General features: G+C 47.3%; 1 protein-coding gene across 7 annotated transcripts in view; it reads right to left on the reverse strand.

The window, feature by feature from the left end:
* The window catches only part of zbtb16a (zinc finger and BTB domain containing 16a), a 242324-nt gene that overhangs the window by 72283 nt on the left and 147731 nt on the right, over nt 1-22310 (reverse strand). For all 7 annotated transcript variants that reach the window (XM_038778887.1, XM_038778883.1, XM_038778884.1 and 4 more), the window contains one exon: nt 3515-3601. In XM_038778887.1, the coding sequence (XP_038634815.1) occupies nt 3515-3601 (87 nt within the window). The remainder of the gene's footprint in view (nt 1-3514; nt 3602-22310) is intronic.

Raw genomic sequence — 22310 nt, forward strand, 5'->3', positions numbered from 1 at the left:
ACTCCTGCTCCTAGTTCTTATGTTCTTATGTATGTTCTTATGCGGTATTTGCTGGTGAATGCCATGTGGCTTAGTCATTGGAAAGACATCTCAATAGAATAGAGCATCAGAAATGGAGCCACGTGCAGCCTTTCCTCATACATTTAATAATGATCAACAGAAACACACCAAACAGTTCACGAAAACATCACTTGGATCCGCTTTGATCGGGTGATGAACTTAATTCTGGGGGGGAGTGGAGATGTTGCTTGGAATTCAACAGCAATTTAAAGTTGAGTTTTCTCCACCCATTTGCGAACAACTGCACAATTGTACAACTAAATTACAGTATTTTATCTATTACAAAGCATCAATAAAGGAATCAAAACATGTACTAGTCAAGAAGGCTATTTATAGGTTAGTACAGTGGTTACTTTATATATATATATATAGAAACTCATCTGGGGCCAAAGTCTAGACAGAATCACAGAAGAATTTATACACAGCTCCACAGACAGCAATAAAGTGGGAAACCCAAATAATCACTTCAATCATTCTTTCCAGAAATTGCAGATAAATGGAAGTCATCTCCCATCATACTAGTTGAAAGTTCTTGTAATGTTTTCCCTCTCTTTCCCCTATCTATCAAACTGAAATGCACCTTACGGAAGAGAACAGCTTTAAGAAGTTGCTAAACTAATCTAGCAGTGCCTCAATTTTAAGAGGGCGGCACGGTGGCGCAGTGGTTAGCGCTGCTGCCTCATGGTGCCGAGGTCTCGGTTTCGATCCCGGGTCATTATCCGTGTGGAGTTTGCACATTCTCCCTGTGTCTGCGTGGGTCTCACCGCTACAACCCAAAGATGAGAAGGGTAGGTTGATTGGCCATGTCAAATTGCCACTTAATTAGGGGAAATAAAGACTTGGGTACTCTAAAAATTATAAAACAAAAACCTCAATTTAAAAATTCTGCTCCTCATTTTCACATCCCTCAATGGACCTTCCACCCCTCCTGCCCGGCAACCCCACAAGATCTCTGTACTTGTCTCATTTTGACCTCTTGCACATTAATGACTTACAATGGTGGCTGTACCATCAGCTGGCTGGGCCCCAAGCCTCCAAACTCCCTCCATAATTCTTTCTACCTCTCTCCTCCTTCAAGACCTTCATTAAAATCTACCTCTCTGACCAAGTTTTCGGTCACCTGTCCAAATATCGTTTTACCTGGCTCAATGCCAAACTCTGATTGACAGACACTCCTGCAAAGCGCCTTCGCTTCTCCTACGACCTCCAAAGGAGGCATGAAAATGTAAGTTGTTGGCGTAGCGATGTACAAAAATGGCAGAATGTGACAGTGTTGGAATGGAAAGGGAACCAAATGCCCACCTCAGTGATCAGCGGCAGTCTACCGAGGTGCTGGCGGCTAAACACTGGAAGATGTTGCTCATTGTTATTTGTTGACGGTGCTTGCAAGTCTGTTTGTGAACTTGACACCAGTTAGCCAATGTAACTGCTGGCTCATGATGATCTGCACAAATCTATTTCTGTTCTGCAATTAGCAAGTGGGGGGGGGTGCAATTCCAGAATGTTGATGCACAAGTAACATTTCCAATGCTGCTCATTGGTTGATCGGAAGTCCAGTTGCTTTATTTTTGAAGACAAAGAGGGTCATCTGCCCAAAGAGTAGCTGACATTGTCCGGGGTTGGGTAGGAGAAGAAGAGTTAACATCACAAAGAGCTGTGACCTTTGCAGAATCATTTTGCAACATTAATCCCCTGACCCACTCACTCCTGGCCAACGTAAATAGGTTGCTGGCAGTTAACAGGAGTCAAACAAGCCACTTGTAACTCAATATTTCAATGTTTTTCTCAGCAGAAAGTAGGGGGAGGAGGTTGCCTGTCCAAAGAATATTTTTCAGTAAAATCAAAGGTAGACTTGTAAACTATCTATTGGTAGTACACTACTTCTTGAATCAAGCAAGCTATGAAAGTATTATTGGCACAGAATATTTCTAAAATTATACTGAAATTATGGCATTGTCATAGGTTATCCCCAAATCTTTTTGATAGTTTCCAAATAAAGGGGGTTTTTTTTAAACATAAAAAATTGTCCTCGCCTCTTCTCCGGTTCTTTTGTCAATTACTCATTTCTGTGGAAAACGTTTCTCTCATTTCCCTCAAAACCTTTTTTTTTTGAACACTTACTTCATCACGGGCAGCACGGTAGCATTGTAGGGCAGCATGGTAGCATTGTGGATAGCACAATCGCTTCACAGCTCCAGGGTCCCAGGTTCGATTCCGGCTTGGGTCACTGTCTGTGCGGAGTCTGCACATCCTCCCCGTGTGTACGTGGGTTTCCTCCGGGTGCTCCGGTTTCCTCCCACAGTCCAAAAGATGTGCAGGTTAGGTGGATTGGCCTTGATAAATTGCCCTTAGGTGTCCAAAAATTGCCCTTAGTGTTGGGTGGGGTTAATGAGTTATGGGGATAGGGTGGAAGTGTTGACCTTGGGTAGGGTGCTCTTTCCAAGAGCCAGTGCAGACTCGATGGGCCGAATGGCCTCCTTCTGCACTGTAAATTCTATGATCTATGATCTCCCTTTAACCATTAATTGTAATATAGCTTAATGTCTTATGGTCTGTATTAGACCTAGTGTTTCCATTGTACATGGTTCACCAGGATTTGTGACAACACAATTAGCTTAATCCGCAGCAAATTAATGTGGAAATATTTCCATCCAATTAATGAAGACAGAACGAGCGTGGAACCCGATATAGTGCAGGTGGGAGCAGCCAATGATATTGTGAAGTGGCAGAAAGCCGACAGTACACAAGTTCTAGCAGAAATCTGCTGCTCCGCCTAAACTAGAAACTCCAATCCTAAATCAGGAAGCAATCCTGTGCCTAAATCCAAACGCGGAGCTGTGATCAAACAGCAATGATGGACTCGTGTTGTACCGAAGAACAATGATTATCAAGCCCACCTTGTATTTTTCTCTACCCTCAATTACAAATAACGAAATGAAAGCAAGATCTCTCAGTGCAATTCAGACTAAAATTCATCGTACTGATGCTACGAAGGAAATCAGTATGTTTAATTGTCCAATAATGCCTCCATTTTAAAATTCTCATTCTTACGCTCAAACTCCCTCCATGATGTCACCCTTCCAACTGCTTGTAATTTCCTCCAGTCCTCTGACCCTCCGGGTTCTCTTCAATCCTCCAACTCTGGCCTCTCATCATCCCTGATTTTCACTGTTCCACTATTGGTGGCCTAGAGCCTAGTCTCTGGCACTCCCACCCTAAGCCTCACCTCTACCACACTCTCTTCCGTGAAGAAGCTCCTTAAAACCAACCTTTCTGACCAAGCTTTTGGTCGCCTATCCCAATATCTCCTTTGCTCTTGCAGAGTGACCTGCTCAGTTCAAGTCCTCTGATTGGCCTTTTGCCCGTGAGACATGCTCCTTCAATAAAAGACAGATTCAACAATCAGGAGAAAGTCATAAAGTCTTGGGTAAAATTTCAAGTTTCATAGAAGTACCGGTATGAGTCTGACGATGGCTTTCGAGGGCGTCATCCTTAGAGAACTGCGCTCCGCATTGGTCACAAACAAAGGCCTTTGCACCCGCTGGAACAAGAAAGAAAACAACAATTTAGGCAAAAAGTTTTTGTAAAATAACAAACACAATTAAGTTTTTGTGCACATCCGTCAAAGACAGAGGATGATGATCGTGGAAAAATCATTTGACAGCTTCAAGGCAGATAAATTGCAGTATGTTTACTAAGAGGCTTCATCAGTCATGTACCTAAGCATCAATTACTAACAATGTTTTCAGGTGGGCAACACAGTGGCACAGTGGGTTAGCACTGCTGCCTCACAGCACCGAGGTCCCAGGTTCAATCCCGGCTCTGGGTCACTGTCCGTGTGGGGTTTGCATATTCTCCCCATGTCTGCGTGGGTTTCGCCCTCACAACCCCAAAGACAGGCAGGGTAGGTGAATTGGCCACGCTAAATTGCCCCTCAATCAGAAAAAATGAATTGGGTACTAGAACATAGAACAGTACAGCACAGAACAGGCCCTTCGGCCCTCAATGTTGTGCCGAGCCATGATCACCCTACTCAAACCCACGTATCCACCCTATACCCGTAACCCAACAACCCCCCCTCTTAACCTTACTTTTTAGGACACTACGGGCAATTTAGCATGGCCAATCCACCTAACCCGCACATCTTTGGTTTGTGGGAGGAAACCGGAGCACCCGGAGGAAACCCACGCACACACGGGGAGGACGTGCAGACTCCGCACAGACAGTGACCCAGCCAGGAATCGAACCTGGGACCCTGGAGCTGTGAAGCATTTATGCTAACCACCATGCTACCGTGCTGCCCCTCTAAATTTATTTTGAAAAAACAATGTTTTCAGAGCATATTTTTGTTTCCGAAACTGGATATTGTTCTGGCGCCTCAATCAAATTGTTCATTTGCCGTCAAATTTGACAGCAGCTGACACGATGGGTTGATGTCCACTGGTTGGCTTTTAATGACAACCCAAGCGGATTTTCAATTTGAAAATCTCAACAAAGAGAGGAACAAAACAAATAGAGAGAACAAAATTTGCAGCTGATCTCTACAGGCTACACGGGAACCAAGTCCTGGCAGGCAAAACTATTGCATTGACACCTTCAGAAAGGATGAGTTTGCATTTATAAAGCATCTTTCAAGGCCTCAGAAGTCACTCCTGTAAAACATGGCAACCAATTTGCACACAGCAAACCCCATCTTCAACACTCAAATAAATGATGCAATCAACTGTTTTTAATTATTAAGAGCCAAATATTGGCCAGTCAACTCGGCAGAACCTCCCCCACTCTTCAAAATAGCAGCGTGGGACCTTTGGCACCCATCCAAAGCATTGAAGACAATCTCCTGCCCGAAAGGCAGCACATCCTCCGATGCAGCATTCCTTAGACTGCACTGCGTGTTACCCTAAATTGTGCTCAAATCATTGAATTGGGCTTGAACCTGCAACCTGCTGACTCAGACATTAGAGTGCTACCAAGTGAGCTATGGCTGGAAACAATCATGGACTCTAATCATTTAAAATAATTAGAAGGCAGTAAATGTACCCCAAGGCCTTATTTCTACTAAACCATAATTAGACTTAAAAGTCCATCTCAGATATTCCTTAATGTCATTAAGAAGAAATGTTCTAAAAAATTAACACGTTTGCAGCATCTGTGAGAGAGAAACAGAGTTAATGTTTAAAGTCTAAATTCACAGAATTTATAGTGCAGAAGGAGGCCATTCGGCCCATCGAGTCTGGACCGGCTCTTGGAAAGAGCACCCTACCCAAAGTCAACACCTCCACCCTATCCCCATAACCCAGTAACCCCACCCAACTCTAAGGGCAATTTATCATGGCCAATCCACCTAATCTGCACATCTTTGGACTGTGGGAGGAAATCGGAGCACCCGGAGGAAACCCATGCACACACACGGGGTTTGCACAGACAGTGACCCAGCGGGGAATTGAACCTGGGACCCTGGAGCTGTGAAGCAATTGTGCTATCCGCAATGCTACCATGCTGCCCTATATGACTCTAATATGACTCTTCCGTAAAAAATGGACAAGGCTGGGAAAGGAGTAAAAAGTACATCAGTTGTGCAATTTCCTCACTCGGGTCGGAGAATCGCTGGCAGGCCGCTCGAATCTCGCCACGCCGCCCCAACGCCGGCACGCCATTCTCCGCAGAGCGGACAATCGGCGCCATTGGCACCTGCGTAGCTGGTGCGGCGCCTGCCGTGGGTCGCTCTACTCGGCCGGCCCACCAATTCTCCGGCCTGGATGGGCCGAACGGCCGACGGCCGTAAGTAAAGAGTCGAGTCCTGCCGGCACCGTTCTAACCTGCTCTGGGCCGGCGGGACCTCGGCATGTAAGGTCGGGTGGCGGCCTTTGGGGGGGGGAGGGGGGAGAAAGAGAGGAGAAGGGGGGTCCGGCCCTGGAGTGGGCCTCCGATGTGGTCTGGCCCGCGATCAGGTCCCACCGATCGGCGGACCGGCCTCTGTGGCTGGGGGCCTCCTTTCCTACGCACCGGCCCCTGCAGTCCTGCCCCATGTTACGTCGGGGCCGGCGCGTTGAAGGAGGCCACTGCGCAAGCGCGCGGGAGCAACTGCGCATGCGTAGACCCCGGGGTGCACAGTTCGTACCGGGATCTGCAGCTGGAGCGGCGTGAACCGCTCCAGCGCTGTGCTGGCCTCCTGTAGGGGTGAGAATTAGTCGTGGGAGTGGCCCGTGCACGCCGTCATAAAACGCGACAGCGTGTACGACGGCGTGGACACTCTGCCGCGGGATTGGAGAATCACACCCCCTAACCTTTGCTGGATCAGGATTAGCGGTGCCATTGGATTGATTTCAGATTACTAAATTTTGAACTCATTGGGCGCGATGGAATGGCCTGCTGTGCCCAAAAAGCAGCAGTGCAATGTGGCCAATAGAAGCCAGGAGACACCGCCCCCGGGATCTACCCAGCTTGCAACACCTCGTGAGATCTAACACCAATCTCACTGCAATATGCAGTTTCCTGAGGCACCCGAGGTGTTGGGATCGGTCCCCCTCGCCTCGGAGACTTCAAGCGAGCGCCGTTCAGTACTGGTCTCCACAAACAGGAACCAGACGGAACGGCACGAGTGGAGGGGGTCTCCCAAGGGATCAGAGGCCCCAGCTGCCTGCCATTTGGGCAGGGTGGTGCCCTTGCACTGCCAGCTGGAAGGGGCATTGCCAGGGCACCAGGTTGACACTGCCAAGCTGGCATTTTTCACGTGGTGGCGATTGGCCCGGGGGGGGGGGGGGGGGGGGGGGATTGCCATCCGCGGATGCTTGGGAGGGGGGCTGAGGACCCCCACATAGTGAGTTGGGGCTTGGTGGCGTTTGGGGGGGGGGGGGGGGGGGGGGGTCAGAGGTCGTGCCGGGGGCACCGGAGATCAGAACGCAATTTAAAAATAGTGCCCTGATCTCTCGCTACACTGAGGAGTTCCGGCGAGTGGAGGCCCTCAGAAAACAGGGCAATGTGCAGCCTGGGCCTCGTTTTCCCCGCTGAGGCCCCGACCTAACCTGAGCGATATTTAACAGCGTTGCGTTTCTCAGCGCTGCGAGCACCGGGAAACACGCAACTAAACATGCTCGGGCTTTGTTAAATTAGTTAAAATGCGCCCAATGTCTTTTTACAACCAGGTTATATATAATCTTTCATTACACCAAAAATAGTTTTAAAACTCCCTAAGTGCCGCTTCATAGAAGCCCTGCAGTGCAGGAAGTGACCATTCTGCCCATCGACCCTCTGAAAGAGCACCCTACCTAGGCCCACTCTCTCGCCTCATCCCCGCAACCCCACCTAACCCGTTGGACACTTAGGGGCAATTTAGCATGGCCAATCCACCTGTGGGAGGACACCCCCATCCCCACACAGGTTAGCACTGTTGCTTCACAAAGCCAGGGTTCGATTCCTGGTATGGATCACACTCTGTGTGGAGTTTGACACACAGTTTGGTGGAGTTTGGTGTTTGGGGCAGCACGGTAGCATGGTGGTTAGCATAAATGCTTCACAGCTCCAGGGTCCCAGGTTCGGTTCCCGGCTGGGTCACGGTCTGTGCGGAGTCTGCACGTCCTCCCCGTGTGTGCGTGGGTTTCCTCCGGGTGCCCCGGTTTCCTCCCACAGTCCAAAGATGTGCGGGTTAGGTGGATTGGCCATGCTAAATTGCCCGTAGTGTCCTAAAATTAAGGTTGGGGGGTTGTTGGGTTACGGGTATAGGGTGGATACGTGGGTTTGAGTAGGGTGATCATTGCTCGGCACAACATCGAGGGCCGAAGGGCCTGTTCTGTGCTGTACTGTTCTATGTTCTATGAATGTTCTCCCCGTGTCTGCGTGGGTTTCCTCCGGGTGCTGCGGTTTCCTCCCACAAGTCCCGAAATACGTGCTTGTTAGGCGAATTGGACATTCTGAATTCACCCTCCGTGTACCTGAACAGGCGCTGGAGTGTGGCAACAAGGAGATTTTCATAATAACTTCATTTTAGTGCTGATGTAAGCCTACTTGTGACAATAATAAAGATTATTTTTATTGTATTAGAGTGGATGCTTTTTGGGCTGGAGGAATGCCTGTAGTAGAGTTCCCCAGAGGGCCAGTGTTGGGACCCTTGCTTTTTGATATATAGATCTTGGTGTACTGGGCACAATTTCAAAATTTGCGGATGGTATGAAACGTGGGAGCATTGTGACTAGTGAGGAGGATGGCTTAGAACTTCAAAAGGACAAATGAGAAACGTGCAATGATTCATTTTGGTACGAAGAACATGGAGAGACAATATAAAGGGTATAATTTGAAAGGATTAGGTATTCTAGACTGTATTGATAGGGGTACAGAGTATAAATCAAGGAGGTTACGTTGAACCTGTATGAGATGCTCAAGAGTGGCAGCGAGTATCACAGAGTGTAGCATTTAGAAACTGCAGGTCTCCTTTGGAGGGCTTGTAGCAAATAGAAATATTTTTTTTTTTAAATGGGCAGCACAGTAGCACAGTGGTTAGCACAATTGCTTCACAGCTTCAGGGTCCCAGGTTAGATTCCCGGCTTAGATCACTGTCTGTGCGGAGTCTGCACGTTCTCCCCGTGTGTGCGTGGGTTTCCTCCGGGTGCTTCGGTTTCCTCCCACAGTCCAAAGATGTGCAGGTTGGGTGGATTGGCCATGATAAATTGCCCTTAGTGTCCAAAATTGCCCTTAGTGTTGGGTGGGGTTACTGGGTCACGGGGATAGGGGGGGAGGAGGAGTGGGCTTAGGTCGGGTGCCCTTTCCAAGGGCTGGTGCAGACTCGAAGGGCCGAATGGCCTCCTTTTGCACTGTAAATTCTATGATTCTACGCTAGTTCAGCCTGAACTGGAGTAATGTGTCCAGTTGCGTGTGTCGCACTTTTTGGAAGTTGTAAAGGCATTGGAGAGAGCAGAAAAGATTCATAAGAATGGTTCCGGGGATGAGAACCTTCAGTTATGAAGGCAGATGGAGAAATTAGGACTGTTTAGCTTAGTAAAGGCAGAGGGGAGAATCGATAAAGATGTCCAGAATCAAACACAGTCTGGGCGGAGTAGAGGGGGAGAAACTATTCCCACTCATGAACGGATCTAGAACGGGAAGGCATAGATTTTTTTTAAATTGCAGAAACACAAAAGCAACATGAGAAAATATGTTTTCACACAACTAATTTTTAAGGTTTGGAATGCACTGCCCGAGAGTGTGATGGAGGCAGGTTTAATCAGGACATTAAAAATGGAATTAGCCTGTTATTTGAAGAGGAAGAATGTGCAACGCTACGTTGAGAAGCCAGAGAAGAACACTGACCAGTCGGTCCGATTGGTCTATTTCTGTGCTGTAAACTCCATTTAAATCTACGCTATTGTAAAAATGTAAACTGTGCCAGCCTGTCACCCACCGACAGAAAATATCAGTACATCAGATAGGTCAATGGTTAACTTTCTTCACTGAAAGAACAGCATTGGCTGAGTTAAGAGTAACAGGTCAACTGCCTACCCTCTGGGACAGGGCTTAGAAAAGCATGAGCAACCCATTTATATATTTTTTAAAAATCAGTTAAAAAAAAAATGCTTGATGTCTTTTCAGGTGCAAATCACAAATTTAAGAGTGAGTGCATAATCAAAATTAAACGTTACAGTTCTGAAACCACATTAACAAATTTTAATATTGAAAAGGTGTGGTGTCTGTAAGTGTCAATATCAAAAGATTTCAAACGTGAACAAGGCTTTGTTGCTAGTCCTGACTGTGGGTACAATGAGCAAAACAGGAAGCCGCTTATCTGATCAGCAAACCAAATCTTTCAGTGAAAAGGAGTCTAGAGTACAAAAGTGGCAGCATGATAGAAAATAGCCACAAAATAAAACCGTATCACAACAAAACCATGTTTTAGTACAATGCAAACTTATAAGTGTTTTTGCATTTGAAATGCATATTATCTAGGATATTTAGAACATGGACTGTCGGGCTGAGTGATCCTTTCCCTTCCTCAATTAACTCCAGCCAGTTACTATTTTGGTGTGATATCAAAAAGTAAAACAGGAAAATTGAACTGCAGTCTTTTCTCGCTGCTGTTTGTCAGGAAACCTACCACCTAACCTGCACTGGTGTCAACGGTGGTTCAGTTGGCAGCGCGCTTGCTGCTGCATCACGAGGTTATGGGTTCAAGTCCCATGCCAGAGACTTGGAACAGAAAGTCCAGGCTGTAACTGAGCAATCAAAAATGATTCACTGACCCGAGGTGGGTGCCAAATGATAGGCATCGCGAAATCAGATTAACTGGTCATGACCTAATTGCTCTTTGTGGGAGCTTGCTGTGCACAAGCCGGCTGTTACTTTCTCGAAATTACGCTTCAAAAGTACTTGGAGCATGCTTAAGTGCTCTGTGGGACATTCAGAGGTCATGAAAGGTGCTGTAGAAATGCAAGTTCTTTCTGTTTACTGGTTCTTGGACCTTGGCCAGCCAATAAGCAGTCTTAGAAGGGAGGGGAGTGCTGTTCCCCAAGAACTTTTGGAAAGTCTAAAATATTGATGCAGGCTGATTCAATGCCCCACAATTCCAATATGTTTCTGGAGGAAAGGGGAGGGGGTTGCACGGTGAATGAGGAGTGCAGCCTTCTGCACTTCTTCCTCTCTCCAAATAGAAAAGCTGTGTTCAAGTGGCTGATCGGGCCATTAGAAATTGCCTTAGGAAGGTGAAATCGCACAAGGGCCGGCAAAGGGACGGTGACTTCAATTCTTGGCTAAATAAAATTAAGTAAATGTTTAACTCTGTAAAGCTGTAACCTGTCTTGCACATTTAGCTCCCAAGGTAGAGGGTAGATGCTATTCGTGATTTCCCTCCACACTATCTGATTTTCAGTCTCCTTCCACTTTCATTTCTTACCAAAAGAACAGGGCCTAATGAGGGGAACGGAGAACGCGGTCATCTGAAAATAAACTGGAATATTCCCTCGAGGGCCATTCTATTCGTGCTCAGATTTGAGCACTTTGCAGAACATGTAATGATTCAGCACAAGAGGAGGCCATTTGGCCCATTGCACTGGCTGGTTGAAAAAGTTGTCTAATTGGTCGTGTTCCCCTACTCTTCCCCTTTTCCCCTTCACACATTTATCTACTTGCTTTTTTAATAGTCACTGTTTCATCTGCTTCTTGCATTCCAGATCGAGGCCGGGATTTTCCAGCATTGAGATTCACTTTTCCCGCCAGCAATGCCCCCGTGCCTACAGTTTCCCGGCGGCCTGGGGTGATTACAATGGGAAATGCCATTGACAAGCAGCGGGAGTAGAGAATCCCGCCGCCAGCGAACGGCGCAGCCCTGGGAAATACACGGCCGGGGGACCGGAGAATCCCGTCCCACATCTCATTGCAACACCACTTCTCACCTCTGGTTCTATTCATCTGCAATGTCTGCCCTCTGGTTATTAATGGGAAGCGTTTCTCCTCCTCACACTCTCGAAACCCCACATGAGGATGATGATGCTGGAGCTGTATAAACGCTGGTATGGGCCACGGCTAGAACACTTCTGGTCGCTACACTGTAGGAAGGAAGTGACTGCGCCAGAGAGAGCGCACAGGAGATTCACCAGGATGTTGACCGGGCTGGAGCATCTCACTGGGCTGGAGCATCTCACCTATCAAAAGAGACTGGATAGGCCAGGGTTGTTTTCCTTGGAGCAGAGAAGGCCGAGTGGGGACCTGATTGAGGTGCACAAAATTATGAAGTGGTGGATGGGAAGGAATTTTTCCCCTCGGCAGAGGGGCCAATAACCAGGGGGCATAGATTGAAGGCAATAGGCAGGATGTTGAGAAGCGATGGGAGGATGTTGGAAATCTGGAACTCACTGCCTGAAAGGGTGGTAGAGGCGGGAACCCCCACAACATCTCTGGCAACATTTTCCTTACACCTCTGTGCTTAGAACATAGAACAGTACAGCACAGAACAGGCCCTTCAGCCCTCGATGTTGTGCCGAGCAATGATCACCCTACTCAAACCCACGAATAGTGGAAGGATTCCCAAACTAATTATCAGCTCATTGAATTACATTGTGAACACCCAAGTACTCCTATTGTCCCATTGAAATTTCTCAACTTGTTTCTTCCAAGTTACGAAATTCAACATCGCTTCAATGTGGTGAAATCAGTTTCATCATCGGCTCCTGCTCATTATCCTGGATTTCCTCATCTCCTTCAGTCTTTCCTTCCTCCAAAACCTTTAAGATTCTCAAGTTCAAGATTGGCATTGTACATTAGCTACACCTGCACATTGCAACCTCACCCACTCGCTTCAGTCTTGCTGTTGCTCAAAATTAGGAGTCTGAATTTTTCACAAAGTGCTCTGAAGAAAAGAAAACCTAAAGGCTCGGAAGAAGGCACAAAAAAAAACAAGACCAGAACCAAGATGTTTATATCTGACAGGGAACAGGGAAGAGTGATCAGGCCGCAGCTTTTCTCTCGGGCACAAAACTAAGCGTCATAACTAAAAGATTTAAAGAAATTCAGGAGAAACATCGCTGTCCAAAGTGCAGTTTGAAGATGGAACTCGATCGTAAGGAGAAGTTGAGGCGGATGGCTGTCGCGATTATCCCTTTAAAGGGCAACATCTCAGACTAATGGTCACTTGGCCTGGGTGACCAATCAGGATTTGTGAGGAAGCAACCCATGGTGAGAGGGACTCCTGGGCAGCGACATTTGGGGAGCGAGGCCAACAGTGTGGGTTCAGTTCCCATTACTGGCTGAGGTTATTCATGAAAGCCCCACCTTCTCAACTTCCCCTTGCCTGAGGTGTAGTGACCCTCAGGTAAAATCACCACCAGTCAACTCTCCCCTTCAAAAGGGGAAAGTAGCCTATGGTCATCTGGGACTATGGCGACGTCACTGCGGCTGCTGTACAATTATTATTAATGAATACCTTTTGCGTTCACTCATGAAATCTTTGAAAGTGCATCTTTACAACAGCATAGATCCATTTTAGGTGAAGCTAGACAAGATGAAAAAGGAATTGAAGGATATTGTAATGGGGTTAGGTAATATAGGGCGAGCAAGACCAGTGGAGCATGAACGCCAGCACTGATCTCTTGGGCCACATGATCTATTGCCATGTTATACATTGCTTGCAAGTCTATGCCATTTTACTCATGGCTTCTTCGTCAAATGGCAACCATGGGAGACCAAATGAGGAAACAGATAGGTTAGAGGCTCTTTGCTGAAAGAAGTTCTACTTTGAAAAGAAAGTGGCTGATTTAATCATTAGTTTGGATTAATGTTTGGTTGTTTTTCCCAAATGTTTGGCAGTGTACATATAATCTAAAACAGCCTGAACAGATTTCTCAACTCCTGCCCTGGCTAACACAGATCCAATTAATTTGATTTAAACACTTCAGGCGAAAATAAAACAAAATTTCCAATAGATTTTATTTCCACTGCGAGTTGTCACACCAGTTTGGAATTTGTGTGGGGAAAGTCAAACTTTGGCGAGGGCTTGGATTCTAATTCAAACGAGACAAAGGAGACGGGAGTGCAAAGATTATTCAAACATGGTTTACCCCCACCATCAAAGGGCCTACACAGAGCACATGAATTTCATCAGCCTCAATCCACCCACAATTTAGTACTAGATTTGCCACTATATACACTCCAGGTCCCACAGCCCCTTTGTCTCACGTCCATGACATCTTTGTCAATTTCTCCTTCGCTCTGTCCTATCACAGACTTTCCATTCTGCCCCACCACCCTCTCCAGCTATGCAATTCATTACATTTCTAACCCTCTTCAGTTCTGGAGAAGGCTCACACAACACGCAGAAAGATTTCTCTCCTACAGCTGCTATCAGACCTGATGAGTACTTCCAACATTTTCTGTTTTCATTTCAGGTTTCCAGCATCTGCAGTGTATCGTTTTTGTTCAAGTACACCATCGGGTGGGCTGAGTCTCCAAGAGGTGGACATTATGGGACCTCAAAAAGTCTCGCAACAAAGCCTTTCTGTACCGCATTAAAAAATCTGGCAAATGATTGGAAATGTGGAGGTTTCATGATAAATAGATGTTAGTTAGCGTAGTCCAACCGGAGGGCGTGCCGGAGGAGTGAAGCGTAGGAACATCAATTCACCAATCAGTTTGGCAATGAGATATGCAGGGTCTAGGTGCAATCAGTCTATACAGCAGGGCTCAATGGCCCCTCCAGATCACAGCATAGTCACCAGCGGCAGCTCCTAACCTCATTGGCTCTCACTCTCTTAGGGTGCATTGCTACCCCGAGAGCTGTTCACATTCTCAAGACATCCTGTCAAGAAATGCTTTTCAAAGAACAAAGAAAATTACAGCACAGGAACAGGCCCTTCGGCCCTCCCAGCCTGCGCTGATCCAGATCCTTTATCTAAACCTGTTGCCTATTTTCCAAGGTCTACTTCCCTCTGTTCTCCGCCCGTTCATATGTCTGTCCAGATGCCTCTTAAATGATGCTATCGTGCCCGCCTCTACCACCTCCGCTGGCAAAGGGTTCCAGGTACCCACCACCCTCTGCATAACAAACTTTCCACGCACATCTCCCTTAAACTTTCCCCCTCTCACCTTGAAATCGTGACCCCTTGTAATTGACACCCCCACTCTTGGAAAAAGCTTGTTGCTGTCCACCCTGTCCATACCTCTCAATTTTGTAGGCGTCAATCAGGTCCCCCCTCAACCTCCGTCTTTCCAATAGTACTTTTTTTTTTGAAGTGGTGTCACGATTGGAATGTAGGATAAGAAGCTGCCAACTTGCACACAGCCGGCTCCAGGAAAATATGGCTGAATGATGTTGTAACATCCCATCCAAAAGGCAGCGCATCCCAGTGTATCACTCCCTTGGTACTGCATTGCGAGTGTCAGCCCAGATGGGAAGTCTCTGGAGTCATCTTGGACTTAACTTCCTTGTGAACACGCGAACCAGAATCTGCTCAGTCATTGAATATGATCATGGCTGCTCTGATTTTAACCACAGCTCCACATTCCCACCTACACCCATTTAGATTTTTGTTGAGGAAAGGGTGGAAGCTATCTACCCCCAGCCTTAAAAATATTCAAGGAGCAGCAGAATGGCGCAGTGGTTAGCACTACTTCCTCACAGCGCCGAGTTCCCTGTTTCATTCCCGGCTCTGGGTCACCGTCCATGTGGAGTTTGCACATTCTCCCCATGTCTTCGTGGGTTTCACCCCCACAACCCAAAGATGTGCAGGGTGGGTGGATTGGTCACGCTAAATTGCCCCTTAATTGGAAAAAGTGAATTGGATACACTAAGTGTTAAAAAGAAATATTCAAAGACTCTGCTTCCACCACTTATTAAGGAAGAGAGCTCCAAGGATTCACATCCCTTGGAGAAAATGTTTCTCCTCATCTCTGTCTTAACTGGGCAACCCCTTACTTTTCAACAGTGACCTCCACTTCTAGGTTCTTCCACTAAGAGGAAAAAAAATCCTTTCCACATCCATCCTATTACCACCCTTCTGGAACAGATCAGATCCTAATCTCAAAAGGTGCTTGCGCTACCACAGCTGACCAATTGAGGCAGGGAATAAGATGTTTTTCCTGGGATTGTTTTTGAGGTGATGGTGTTGCTGCCAAAGAATAAAGGCACTTTCCTGGCCGAAGACAGTGCCAGGGCTGGCTCGTAGGTTCACAAAATATCTCTCCAGCTATGAGGGAGGGAGTTAGTCACAAAACAACATTTTAATTATGTCTTCCGATTTGGCAATACACAAAATTAGGCACTCACAGTTGCCTCTGTCGCCATTGACAAGACTTCTTACTGATTGACAAGACTGGCATGACAATTCCACTGCAGGCAATTTCATACCATAAATTAACCCGTGTGTGTTAACGCACGTGGAAGACTACCGAAGTGCCATGTATCAGTTATATTTTACGGACTTCATCCAACAATCTTCTCTTCTAATGGTCTAAGTGAAACCCCTTGCTGGCCCAGCGACGCCCTCATCCCATGAAGAGAATTAAAAAAATTGTACCGAAAAGTCCATAAGGGACCAATGAATGTAGGGCCGGATTCTCCCATTCGGCGACAGTGTCCACGCCGTTGGAAACGCCGTCGCGTTTCACAGCGGTGTGAACGAGCCATTAGGAGTATCGATTCTGGCCCCTATAGGGGGCCAGCAGGGCGCTGGAGCAGTTCACGCCGCTCCAGCCTCACATCCCGGCCCGAACTGTGCGCCGCAGGATCCGCGCATGCACAGTGGCGCCGGCGCCAACCTGCACAAGCATGGTGGCCTCCCTCAACGCGCCGGCCCCGACGGAACATGGCTCGGGAGTTCAGGGGCTGACGCGGAAGAAAATAAGCCCGGGGAGCGAGAGGCCGGCCCGCCGATCGGTGGGCCCCGATCGCAGACCAGGCACCATCAGAGGCCCCCCCCCCCTCCCCCTCCAGGCCAGAGCACCAATGGCGCCGATTCTCCGCTCCGGCGTCGGGGCCCGGTTGCAAAGGTTCCCCGGCCTGGCCCCGGCCCAGGAGAACCCCACCCATAATTTTAAAATGTTCCGTTTCTGACTTGCAAATGCAACTATCTTTTATGCTCTCCTTCACAATCAGGATATGTTTTTGAAGAAAATAAAACTCCAGCACTGTTTCAGATTCCTGCTTTCAATCTGCTGGGATCAAATCCAACATTGCAATTACCTCCCGCAATTACCTTCAGCTACTCTTCAGAGATAGAAAATTATGGATTAGACCAACCAATTGACAGCAAAGTGATGAATGACAGAATAATGATGCTCGCCAAACCTCGAAGTTGATAATAGTCAATGGGGCCACTTATATAATCAAATAATCCTATTAATTCCCCATTACAAGTAACTGTGGTTAATTCAAAGAAGAAAAAGGTGTAATTTTACAGAAGGACATCAGATTATCTTATACTTAAATAAAACAAGCAATTTATATTTGAGGAAAGTGAGGTTATGAAAATACTTATATATTATATATTAGAGCGTGGGGGCGGTTGGGTCCCCTGACCAACACCACAAAAACAGATTATCTGGTCTTAATTTGATTTGTTTGTGGACACATCATGCTGCGCACAAATCATCTCTCACATCTCCGACAACAGTCACTGCATTTCAAAAGCACTTCATTGGTTATAAAGCAATGTGGAGGTGTTTAGAGGTGTGAAAACTCAGCATAAAGGTGCATCTGTCTTTTTAAGTTGTGCATTATAAATTATATTCAGAGGGCAGCACGGTGGCACAGTGGTTAGCATTGCTGCCTACGGCGCTGAGGACCCGGGTTCGAATCCTGGCCCTGGGTCACTGTCTGTGTGGAGTTTGCACATTCTCCCCGTGTCTGCGTGGGTTTCGCCCCTACAACCCAAAAGATGTACAGGTTAGGTGGATTGGCTACGCTAAATTGCCCCTTAATTGGAAAAAATAATTGGGTACTCTAAATGTATAAAAAAAAAATAGATTATATTCAGGACAGCACAGCGGTTAGCACTTCTGCCTCAACGCCAGAGACCCGGGTTCAATTCTGGCCTTTTTGTGTTACTGTCTCTATGGAGTTTGCACATTCACCCCCCCCCACCCCAACCATGTATGCGTGGGTTTCCTCCGGGTGCTCCAGTTTCATCCCACGGTCCAAAGTCGCGGGTCGGTGGCCCAGGGATGTGGCGGGGAAGTGGGCCTCGGTAGGGTGAACATAGAACATACAGTGCAGAAGGAGGCCATTCGGCCCATCGAGTCTGCTCCGACCCACTTAAGCCCTCATTTCCACCTTATCCCCATAACCCAGTAACCCCTCCGAACCTTTTTGGTCACGAAGGACAATTTATCATGGCCAATCCACCTAACCTGCCCGTCTTTGGACTGTGGGAGGAAACCTGAGCACCCGGAGGAAACCCACGCAGACACGGGGAGATTGTGCAGACTCCGCACAGACAGTGACCCAGCAGGGAATCGAACCTGGAACTCTGGGAACCTACAGTGCTATCCACTTGTGCTACCGTGCTGCCCTACCGGGGTGCTCTTTTGGAGGGTCAGTGCAAGCTTGGTGGACTGAATCGCCTCGTTTTTCACTGTAGGAAATCTATGGAAATGGAGACAGAGATATCCAGAATTTGCAATAGACTCATTAGTCAAATTGGATCATTATATTTACTCTTGTTTGTGAAGCAAATATTGTCCAATTTCAAACATATTGGAATCACATTTTATTCTCTTCATCATTTGGTTTTCAAATGACAGAATGGAAAGCAGCAGACAAAACATTAATCATCGCCATTCCATTAAAATTCCTTTAATATTCCTTTTAAACAGCTGGTTAGCCAAGATAAGAATTGCCACATGGATGTTGCTCCTTCTCCCAAGTCTACTTTCTAACTCCTCTGTCTCTACTATTCTGGTTTCTATTTTATTGATTCACTGTTTCTGTGGGTATAAGTTAATCACCTGTGAAATTCTCCACGTAGGAACATAATAGGTTGTCCTGCGTATATCGATCAGGAATGCTGACTTGTACAGATTAGTCTCATTGAGCTGCCCACAATTCTCACGCTCACTTTCAATTCCCTCCTGCGCCTCCCTCAAGCCTGTGATATTCTCCACCCTCTTCCACACTGCATTTCTCCTCATCCAGCTTCTACCATCTACGGACAATGTGCTCCTTCCCAATTCTTCCCGCCGTGCCTCCTTCACCAACTATCGGAAACCTCCTTGGAATCTCTCCCTTCAGCTGGGTCGGTCGTTCTCCTAACCTTCTCCATTGAATCCTCTTACGCCACCTCCACACACCCCCCCCCCCACCCAATCTATTTTTGTTCCTCTCAATGTGAAAAACTTGGGAGGGAAACTTAGAAATGAAGAGTTTGTAGAAATAAAAAAGTTGTTATTCGTACAGCCTTGCGACGCAATCTGGGTTTGGAAATGACAATCCAAACATTGTTACCATGGTCCTGACTAGTAGATTATACTCTATAAATATGACAGATGGACGGAGTAAATGGGTGAGTTTTTAAGTGCATGGCCTGCATTAATTTTGTTTTGAATGGCCATACACACACACACAATAGTTTTAAGGGACTGACTTGAACGTGGTAATTAAGTTGTTACATAGCTGCTTGTTGGGAATTTTGAATATGGCTGATCTAAATATTCATCCTTATCTCCATATACATCATTTATTACTGCTACACATTAGAACACCTACTATTCTGTTGGCTGAGATTTTGGGCTCATGGGGTTTGCTGCTATTTACACATGGACAGTGCAGCAATTTCAGTCAAGAGGGTTCAGGGTTTACGAGGTTGATCCTGGGTATGGAGTGGTTTTCCCCATAAGGAGAGGTCGAGTAGGTTGGGCCTGTATTCATTGGAGTTTAGAAGTTTAAGAGGCGACGACAATAGTTAGCACTGCTGCCTCACAGCTCATGGGAACTTGGGTTCAATTCCAGCCTTGGATGGGTGTCTGGGTGAAGTTCGAACTTTCACCCCGTGCCTAGGTGGGTCTTCTCCGGGTGCTTCGGTTTCCTCCGACAGTCCAAAGATGTGCAGGTTAGGTGGATTGGCAATGCTAAATTGACCATTCGTGTCCAACGGTTGGGTGGGGTTACAGAGATAAGGCGGGGTGTGGGCATGGGTAGGGTGTTCTTTCAGAGCTGCTGTGCAGACCCAAATGGGCCGAATGGTCTCCTTCTGCACTGTAGCGATTCTATGACCTTATTGAGACATATAGGATTCTCAGGGGGCTTGACAGGGTAGATGCTGAGAGGCTTTTTTCTCCTTGTGGGACAGTCTGAGAGGGTATGATCTCCATAATAAAAGAAGACTAAGAGGTTGTCCAGGGATTAAGAGGAATTTCTTCTCTCAGAGGGTAGCGAATCTGTGGAATGCTTTACGGCAGAGAGCTGTACAGGCTGGGCGGGTAAGTATATTTTTAATCAGAAACGGAATCAAGGGTTATGGGGATAAGGCAGAAAAGTGGAGTAGAGGATTATCACATCATTGTCACTGAATGGTGGAGCAGATGCGATGGGCCGAATTATTTACTTCTGATCCTACATCTTATAGTCTTATCCAGATTTGCTGCTCTGCCATTAGCTTCACGGGAACAGAATCTCATTATCTACCTCACATTGAAATGCACCGATTGGTATATTCCCCTCTGTACCCCACATTCCCCTCTCCCCATACATACCCCACATTCCCCTCTCCCCATACATACCCCACATTCCCCTCTCCCCATACATACCCCACATTCCCCTCTCCCCATACATACCCCACATTCCCCTCTTCCCATACGTACCCCACATTCCCCACTCCCCGGACGTCCCCCCACATTCCCCTCTTCCCATACATACCCCACATTCCCCTCTCCCCATACATACCCCACATTCCCCTCTCCCCATACATACCCCACATTCTCCTCTCCCTATATGTACCCCACATTCCCCTCTCCCCGTATGTACCCCACATTCCCCTCTTCCCATACATACCCCACATTCCCCTCTCCCCATACATACCCCACATTCCCCTCTCCCCATACATACCCCACATTCCCCTCTCCCCATACATACCCCACATTCCCCTCTCCCCATACATACCCCACATTCCCCTCTCCCTATATGTACCCCACATTCTCCTCTCCCTATATGTACCCCACATTCCCCTCTCCCCGTATGTACCCCACATTCTCCTCTCCCCGGATGTCCCCCCACATTCCCCTCTCCCCATATGTCCCCCACATTCTTCTCTCCCCTAATGTACCCCACATTCCTCTCTCCCTTTTCACAGTAACCTCATTTTGAAGCCTACTCGTGACAATATGCGATTTTTGGTTAATTAATAGAAAGCAAAGAGTTGGGATTGAGTTGGTGTTTCTCTGGTTGGCAATCAGTAGCTAGTGGTGTCCCTCAGGGATCCGTGTTGGGCCCACAATTGTTCACAATTTACATAGATGATTTGGAGTTGGGGACCAAGGGCAATGTGTCCAAGTTTGCAGATGACACTAAGAGGAGTGGTAAAGCGAAAAGTGCAGAGGATACTGGAAGTCTGCAGAGGGATTTGGATAGGTTAAGTGAATGGGCTCGGGTCTGGCAGATGGAATACAATGTTGACAAATGTGAGGTTATCCATTTTGGTAGGAATAACAGCAAACGGGATTATTATTTAAACAATAAAATATTAAAGCATGCCGCTGTTCAGAGAGACTTGGTGTGCTAGTGCATGACTCACAGAAGGTTGGTTTACAAGTGCAACAGGTGATTAAGAAGGCAAATGGAATTTTGTCCTTCATTGCTAGAGGGATGGAGTTTAAGACTAGGGAGGTTATGTTGCAATTGTATAAGGTGTTAGTGCGGCCACACCTGGAGTATTGTGTTCAGTTTTGGTCTCCGTACTTGAGAAAGGACGCACTGGCGCTGGAGGGTGTGCAGAGGAGATTCACTAGGTTAATCCCAGAGCTGAAGGGGCTGGATTATGAGGAGAGGTTGAGTAGACTGGGACTGTACTCGTTGGAATTTAGAAGGATGAGGGGGGATCTTATAGAAACATTTAAAATTATGAAGGGAATAGATAGGATAGATGCGGGCAGGTTGTTTCCACTGGCGGGTGACAGCAGAACTAGGGGACTTAGCCTCAAAATAAGGGGAAGTAGATTTAGGACTGAGTTTACGAGGAACTTCTTCACCCAAAGGGTTGTGAATCTATGGAATTCCTTGCCCAGTGAAGCAGTTGAGGCTCCTTCATTACATGTTTTTAAGGTAAAGATAGATAGTTTTTTGAAGAATAAAGGGATTAAGGGTTATGGTGTTCGGACCGGAAAGTGGAGCTGAGTCCACAAAAGATCAGCCATGATCTAATTGAATGGCGGAGCAGGCTCGAGGGGCCAGATGGCCTACTCCTGCTCCTAGTTCTTATGTTCTTATGATGTTCTCCCCATATGTACCCCACATTCCCCTCTCCCCATACGTACCAAACATTCCCCTCTCCCCATACATTGCCCCACATTCCCCTCTCCCTGTGTGCCCCCCCGCAAATCCTCCCACATTACCCTCCCATGCGCCCCCCCTCCCACATTACCCTCCCCATGCGCCCCCCCCCCACATTCCCCTCTCCCCGTGCATCCCCCCACATTCCCCTCTCCCCGTGCATCCCCCCACATTCCCCTCTCCCCGTGCATCCCCCCACATTCCCCTCTCCCCGTGCATCCCCCCACATTCCCCTCTCCCCGTGCATCCCCCCGCATTCCCCTCTCCCCGTGCGGCCCTCCCGCATTCCCCTCTC

This window comes from Scyliorhinus canicula, chromosome 19 (genome assembly GCF_902713615.1).
Source record: "Scyliorhinus canicula chromosome 19, sScyCan1.1, whole genome shotgun sequence".
NCBI lineage: Eukaryota > Metazoa > Chordata > Chondrichthyes > Carcharhiniformes > Scyliorhinidae > Scyliorhinus > Scyliorhinus canicula.